This window comes from Merops nubicus, unplaced genomic scaffold (assembly GCF_000691845.1).
Source record: "Merops nubicus isolate BGI_N331 unplaced genomic scaffold, ASM69184v1 scaffold10832, whole genome shotgun sequence".
NCBI classification, from domain to species: domain Eukaryota; kingdom Metazoa; phylum Chordata; class Aves; order Coraciiformes; family Meropidae; genus Merops; species Merops nubicus.
In genome coordinates this window covers 6614-14374 of record NW_008595618.1, presented here as the reverse complement: position 1 = coordinate 14374, position 7761 = coordinate 6614, and the positions used below count along the sequence as shown (strand labels likewise).

Below are 7761 nucleotides of genomic sequence, written 5' to 3'. Positions count from 1 at the left end.
GGATTCTATGATTCTATGATTTTAAGTTGCAGATAATCAGCTACCCTTGTTACCCACTTAACTCATTATTAACACTGAGTTTTTAATGACTTCTGAAAGAAGCTAGACAGCTACCTTGTAAACTACACAAATACAGTGATTGAAAATAAAATCTTATGAATTTTATATGAGAATTTCAAAGACAGCAGTTAATTTAACTTCATAAACCACTTGTTCTGGACCTAAAACTGGGGGCTGCTTCTCATACAGTCTCAAGCCCTTACTTGCTAATGAGAAGCATTAAGCCAGGAATTTTCCTTCCCTTTTGCATTTCTGTTCGACAAACCTGTGCAAGATGGGTGGCTGTGTATTTAAGCATTGTGGCTTGTCAAATGAAAAATTAGCCTCCTGGTTAGACTAGAGGCTTGCTAAATGCATATGGAGAATGCAAAACATTCTCTGTGTCCCAGATAATATATGGAATTAAATTAACCACTTCTGGTGTTAGACACTTACCCAGCTGGTCCCTAGTTAATTTCATTAATTGTTGGCAGAAATACCTTTAGAGCTTGTGAAGGACTTGTCTTCAGGCTGGTGTAAGAGTGACCCTTCATAGTTGTCAAGTAGCAAAAAGGTTTAAGTGATTTAAACAATGAAGGAAGAGGCTGCATTCTTCATCTAGTAACTCTTCCCTTCTATTTTCCAACCTGCCTATATAATTTTTTATCCAGATTTATTCTGGCACATATTGCCCTTTGTGCTCAGCTACTTAGCCAAATAAAATGTATTATAGAGCAACACAGATCAGAATTCAAACTGGAAGAAGCCCCTGGAAGTGATGTAGGACAACTCTGTGCTTAAAGCAGGGCTTTCTCTGTAGCTACTTCGGGCTTCTGGGGACCTTGCTGAGTTTTGAAAAACAGAATGTTGGTTCTGAAGCTTCTAAGGGTCTGTCTTCCCATGCTGAACCCCTTCCACGATAAGAAGCTCTTCCATTTTGTCAAACTGGGATTTCTTGTGCTGGTCTGACTGTTGTTGCCTCTTGCCCTGTTGCTGAGCGCCTATGGCAACATGGGTCCACCTTCTTTCATGTACTATAGTAAACTAAAACTGTTGTGCCTTTGTGTGAGCAGAAGTTACTAGTTCTACCTGTCACTTTTAAATTGCAAATCATGTAACCATTGTTGAAAACTTAGACCACTTGTCTTGGTTATCTTTATGAAGAAAACTGATGCTTTCACGTTTCTTTCACAACTTAAGCTCTTTGTGATGGAATGTAGTATTTTTATTCTTCAGGTCATTTGAGGACAAAAAAAAAAGACCTTGTCATTTTTTTTTTTTTTTTTTTGGTTTGTCACATGAACTTTCTTCTACGGTGGCACTGAAATGGGCTAGTACAGGGCCAAGCAAATTTTAAAGCTACTGCAGGTAAGGAGGTAGAAGCGTTGGAGTGATAGTGCAGCAGATACTGATTAGATAGGCTTAGGTTGTAACAAAGCATAACACTCTGTACTGGTTCCTCAACTTTCATTATGACAAGCAGTTTTTTCACTTCCTCAGGCTACTTCCTGATGCCTCCTAAAATAAGCTTTTTCCGCTGTCTGAACTTTTTTGCTCCTTGCTTTCAACTTTGAAGTATTTTTGACACTTGTATTTTCTGAAGTTCACAAGATAACTTAATTCAGAGTCATGAAGCACTGTTTTGATTAAACCTCAAATGTCTAGAAGCTGCAGAAGTTTTTGAAACTGACAGTGACATGAAATAGGTTAGCAAGAGAAATGTTAAAATAAGTGTATTCATAGAATACAGGGAAACGTTTCTGACAGTATTGAGAATGAGAATAACATAATGGAATAAAAGACTATTCAGCCAAATCAGTCAGAGTTGTTTTCTATAAGTGCTCTGGCCTTTGATTTAAAGTCAATGGGCAACAACATATCTTTACAGGTCAAAGTAGGGCTCGCTTCTGTCCTGTAGGTGAGTCATTAGTGCTTCTTGAGTAGGTTGCTCTTGCAGTTGTATCTTGGACGAACGATTAGGTTGATTTTTTTGTTGTTGTTGTTTTTTGTTTTAATCTTTGGGACAGTGGTCACTGAAGATTAGATGGCTTGCTGCTCAAGAAAATGCTTGCAGCAAAGTGCCTCTTGTTTTTTCCTACAGCACCCACCAAACAGGGCCGTACTAAGTACTTACCACTATTTAGTGGCAGCCTTAGTATTTTACAGAAGCAGTTGTTTTATGGATATGGACTGAGTGCAGTATTTGTAGCAAGCAAGTGGAATAGGTTCATTAGCTTTAAAATCATATCTTGGTGAGATGTGTTTTCAGTGAGCTTATGCAGTATGCAGTTTTACATGCTTATATTTATTTCCATTTAAGCAGGTGCTGAATGTCAGTTCCCTGCATTGCAGCTGTGTAATAAAAACAGTATATAGTGTAAAAACTCTTCATTTGTTGTTGAATTGTCCTGCTTTGGGATTGTTAAGGTTCAGTTTTAAAAAAAAAACTTAGTCAGATACAAGCTTGATGTTCTGAAGTTTATTGCATACATCAGGTGGTGTGTATTTGTCTACTTAGCAACAAGTATTAAGTGTGTAGGAGGCTTCCCAAAAGAAGTTGTAGCTGTTGCCTTTCTGTCAAGAATTTTCCAAACAATGTTTCAAGGAGAATTGTCTGAGCTTTAAGAGCTCAGTACTGAAAATAACCTCACAGTGTGAGGAAACAAGGATGAACTCTCAACTTATGCAAGCAAGGTTTATGAGACAAATGGATCATACCTGTCTCTCTCAAGAACTGACTTTGGGAGATCTCAGGTTGTTGAATCTAAACTTGTCACAACATTGTGTAGCTTTTCCTCTATTTGTGTTTCTAATAAGTTACTGCATGACTCTCAGACAATGGCATATTTTAGACCTGTAGCAACAATGAAGAGGAGTGTGTGAGTGGAAACACTTCAGGGAGTAAGTTCACCTTGAATCTGTAAACATTACACAAGGCAGACCACACGGTCCAGGATTTGGAACAAACTGGCTGATGAGAGAATTATAAATCTATGTTAGTAGTAAAAGCAAAGGGTGTAAAGGGGAAGCTCAGTGATAGAGAATATTATTCTTTAAAACCTTATCAACTTTAAATAAGGTCTTGCAAAATTGGAGGTTATATTACTTAATTTTCTCTTCTTGTGATAGGTTATCATTGAAGTGACAGAGATGTTGCACAATGCAAGCCTACTTGTGGATGATATTGAAGATAACTCAAAGCTGCGACGGGGCTTTCCTGTGGCACACAGTATCTATGGAATTCCATCTGTGATCAACTGTGCTAATTATGTATATTTCCTTGGTTTAGAGAAGGTTTTAACCCTTGATCATCCAGATGCTGTTAAAGTTTTTACCCGTCAACTTCTGGAACTCCATAAAGGCCAAGGCCTGGATATTTACTGGAGGGACACCTACACCTGTCCTACGGAAGCTGAATATAAAGCTATGGTATTGCAAAAGACAGGTGGTCTCTTTGGACTAGCTGTAGGCCTCATGCAGCTGTTTTCAGATTACAAAAAAGACTTAAAGCCGCTTCTTAACACACTTGGCCTCTTCTTCCAAATAAGAGATGACTATGCCAACTTGCACTCCAAAGAATATAGTGAAAACAAGAGTTTTTGTGAAGACTTGACTGAGGGCAAGTTCTCATTTCCAACCATTCACGCAATTTGGTCAAGACCTGAAAGTACTCAGGTGCAAAACATCTTACGTCAAAGGACAGAGAACATAGATATAAAAAAATACTGTGTACATTACCTTGAAAATGTGGGTTCCTTTGAGTACACTCGGAATACACTGAAAGAGCTTGAATCTGAAGCCTATAAACAAATTGAATCACTTGGGGGAAACCCTGAGCTTGTAACACTAGTTGAACAGCTGAGCAAAATGTTCAAAGAAAATGAAAATTAAGAATTTAACTCCTGAATTAAAATTTTTTGAAATGGGAAAATGGCCAGACTGAGAGGTGCAATAATCAGTCTCACTTTAAACTCTCTTGTAGCCGTGTTATAGAAATAAATGTTAAAAACAATTTGTTACCAAGTATTGAAATATATACCCTATTATTTAGACAGTCTTAACTGTAAATGCTTACAGATGGCTTTGTTAAAGCAGATGTACTGGAACCGAAACAAATTTTGAATCTAAATGTGATCACCTTTACACAATCATCAGCATTATTTCAGGCCTAAAACACTCATATCTTTAACCAGGTTACTGTAGACTTCTGGTTGAAATTCTGCATTAAATTAAATCATGTTGCCCTGAGTGTATTGTGGATTTTCAAACAGTGTTCTAGTAAACCAAAACATAGTGTTAAATAACAAGAGAAGATACTTGCAATGACAATGTACACAAGACTGTGTTGTGATGTTTCTAGGTTAGACTTGTAAAGATGAGGTGGATCAGTTTAATAAATTTTAAAGTTATCTTATCCAGATTCTGGGGATATTTTCAGGGGAATGCAAATTATGAAAGATAGTATTTGGTATGCGAGTAAAACTAATGTTTAGTCTGAAATTGTAGCTTTATAAAGATTTCTAAGTACCTTAAAGAAAAGATTCCATTTCAACAACAAGGCACGAATTTGCTCCTGATTCTAGCTCTTCGGTGAATGATTGTGATCGCCTGGTTTTAGATATTCAAACTCAATTTTTGTAGCCAGGTACTTAAAATCTATGCATTAGAGCTCATTCATGTAACTGTAAATAGCAACATAGTAAATTGCTACTAGAAATAGAATGGGAATCACACCAGGTAACTTTAGGACGCTGTAGTTGGTGCAAGTCTTTTTAATATCTGCTTATAATTGAGAGGGGCTTCTCCAGGAGTTGATTCATAATTCCTACTGCATTCCTCATCTGAATTGCTATCTGGAGGCATGTTGTACATCTTTCCAAAGCAACAAGTTAGTTCAGTAATTTTTTTGCTAAAACAAAGTACAGCACCTTGTTCCACAAGCTATAATACTGCTTTAGTTTTGTCACTTGCTTAAATAGTGCTTTAAAATTATGTGCACAGACATACTGAAAATAGAACTGGAACTCAGAGCGAGATTGGGGGGGGCTCAAAAATGACAAAACCCTCTGCTCATCTGTGTGTAGCTATATATAAAGGTGAACAAAAGGCAAGCAGAGATGTTTACATGTTTCTTCTTGGCTGGGCTAGCTTTAATCAAGTTTAGTTTCCTTCACAGCCACACAAAGCTTTGCTTTGGTGCAGGGAGGTAACAGTTTTGACCAGGGGTTCTCAACATTTCCTTCAGCACAGACCCCCTTTAAATACCTCTTGTGGCTGCAGACCACCATGACTTAATTCAAGATTTAAAGCACTAGACTGCATCAGATATTTCAATTTTCTCATGAAGGGTCTTCAAATTTGGAGAGAAGGGGAACTGCAGTTTCAGAGCACCAGCTGTGGATATTTCTATGAGCTTGTCTTCCTCTGCAGGCCAAACCAAATGTTTCTGGGCTGGATGTTCCCCATCCCTGCTTTAAGCCTTCGTGGACCCCCTGTGATGACATCACGGCACCCCAGGGTCTGCAGACCACAGGTTGAGAACCACTGGTTTAGACCAAAGGTAGGACTGGTGCTATTGGGGTTGTTAGCTCAAGCATGCTCTCAAAAGAAATGGCCAGAGGTCCTTGGCTTCTAGCAGCTAAGCATAGCTTTATGCAGGTGTTCATCTACTGTGCCTGGAAAGCAGGGTGAGTCATGGTCTCAACCCACTGAGAAAAATAACTGAAGAAGGTTGCTGTGATGCCTTCCCCAAGCAGCCTTAAAATTCTTCTGAAAGTAATCAAGCATGAAAAAAATGAAGGATGACTGCTTTCAGTCAGATGATAGCCTATTCCTTTTATCTGCATGCTGGGGAGGAATCCTTGTCTGCTGTGTGTGTAGGCACAGAATAATAGTCTTTTCACTGGATGGACCTGGTCATCAGGACTGAATAGATTTGAAGTTGGTGAAAGGTGTCTTGTCTTTAGTGTTAATGACAGTGAATTGTAACTCCTTTTTTTCATAACTTGCAGTGCTTAGTAATAAGCCTTGTAAATCTTTTTAATGAGAAAGCACTATTTGCAGATGAATGTCAAACTAGTAAACAACAGACACGGAGGAAGGCTGAGGTTCTCAGCAACTTTTTTGCCTCAGTCTTCACTGGCAATCTCTTTCCAACCTCCTGAGTTGAAGGACCACAAGACAGGGACCGGGGGACAGAGCCCCTCCCACTGTATGCGAAGACTAGATTCGTGAACATCTGAGGAACCTGAACATACATACGTCTATGCAACCTGATAAGAAACATCCCAGAGACCTGAGGGAGTTGGCTGATGTAGTTGCCAAGCCACTGTCCATGATACTTGAAAAGCTATGGCAGTCAGGTGAAGTCCCTGGTGAGTGGAAGGAAGGAAATGTTACACTCATTTTTAAAAAGGGTCAAAAGGAGGACCCCAGGAACGACTGAACTGTCTACCTCACCTCTGTGCCTGGGAAGATCATGGAACAGATCCTCCTAGAAGCTGTGCTGAGGTACATGGAGGACAGGGAGGTCATTCAAGATAGTCAGCATGGCTTTATTACAGGCAAGTCCTGCCTGACCAACCTGGTGGCTTTCTACAATGGAGTGACTACATCAGTGAACAAAGGAAGAGCCATATATGTAATCAATCTGGACTTCTGCATGGCCTTTGATATGGTCCCACACAACATCCTTCTCTCTAAGTTGGAAAGATATGGATTTGATCGGTGGTCTGTTCAGTGGATAGGGAACTGATTGAATGGTCACATCCAGAGGGTAGTTTTCAAGGGCTCAATGTCCAGATAGAGATGGGTAACAAGTGGTGTCCCTCAGGGATCTGTGCTGGCATCAGTGCTGTTTAATATCTTCATCAATGATATAGACAGTGGGATCAAGTGCACCCTCAGCAGGTTTGTGGATGAAATCAAGCTGAGTGGTGAGGTTGACATGCCAGTGGGATGGGATGTTATCCAGAGAGACCTGGACAAGCTTGAGAAGTGGTCCCATGTGAGCCTTATGAGGTTCAAAAAGGTCACATGCAAGGTCCTGCACCTGAGTAGGGGCAATCTTCATCATCAATAGAGGCTGGGGGGTGATGTGATAGAAAGCAACCCTGCAGAAAAGCGCTTGGGGGGACAGGTGGATGAAAAGCTTAACATGAACCAACAATGTGCACTCAGAGCCCAGAAGGCAAATCACATACTGGGCTGTATCAAAACAAGTGTGGCCAGCAGATCAAGAGGTGATTTTGCCCCTCCTCTCTAGTGAGACCTCACCTGGAATACTGTGTCCAGCTCTGGAGTCCTCAGCACAGGAAAGACATGGACCTGTTAGGGTCCAGAGGGCTATAAAAATTATCAGAGGGCTGGACCACCTCTCCTACAAGGACAGGCTGAGAAAGGTGGGGTTGTTCAGCCTGAGGAAGAGAAGGCTCCAGGGAAACCTCATGGTGGCCTTCCAATACCTGAAGGGGGCCTACAGGAAAGCTGGGGAAGGACTGTTTACAAGGATATGTAGCAACAGGACAAGGGGTAATGGTAGCAGGGTTGATTTAGATTAGACATTAGGAAGAAGTTATTTACTTCCTCCTAATGGTGGGGTGAAACAGTGAACAGGCTGCCCAGAGAGGTGGTGGAGGCCCCATGCCTGGGCCATTCAAGGACAGGCTTGATTGGACTCTGAGCAACCTGATCTAGTTGGGGATCTCCCTCCTTACTACGGGG

At 40.5% G+C, this 7761-nt stretch overlaps 1 protein-coding gene across 1 annotated transcript; it reads left to right on the top strand.

The window, feature by feature from the left end:
* Positions 1-3168: 3168 nt before the first annotated feature.
* On the top strand, positions 3169-4198 carry GGPS1 (geranylgeranyl diphosphate synthase 1; the record flags this gene model as incomplete). The annotated part of the gene is made up of 1 exon (XM_008936116.1): positions 3169-4198. A coding segment is annotated over one exon (762 nt), but the record flags the coding sequence as incomplete, so codon positions are not given.
* Positions 4199-7761: the final 3563 nt, after the last annotated feature.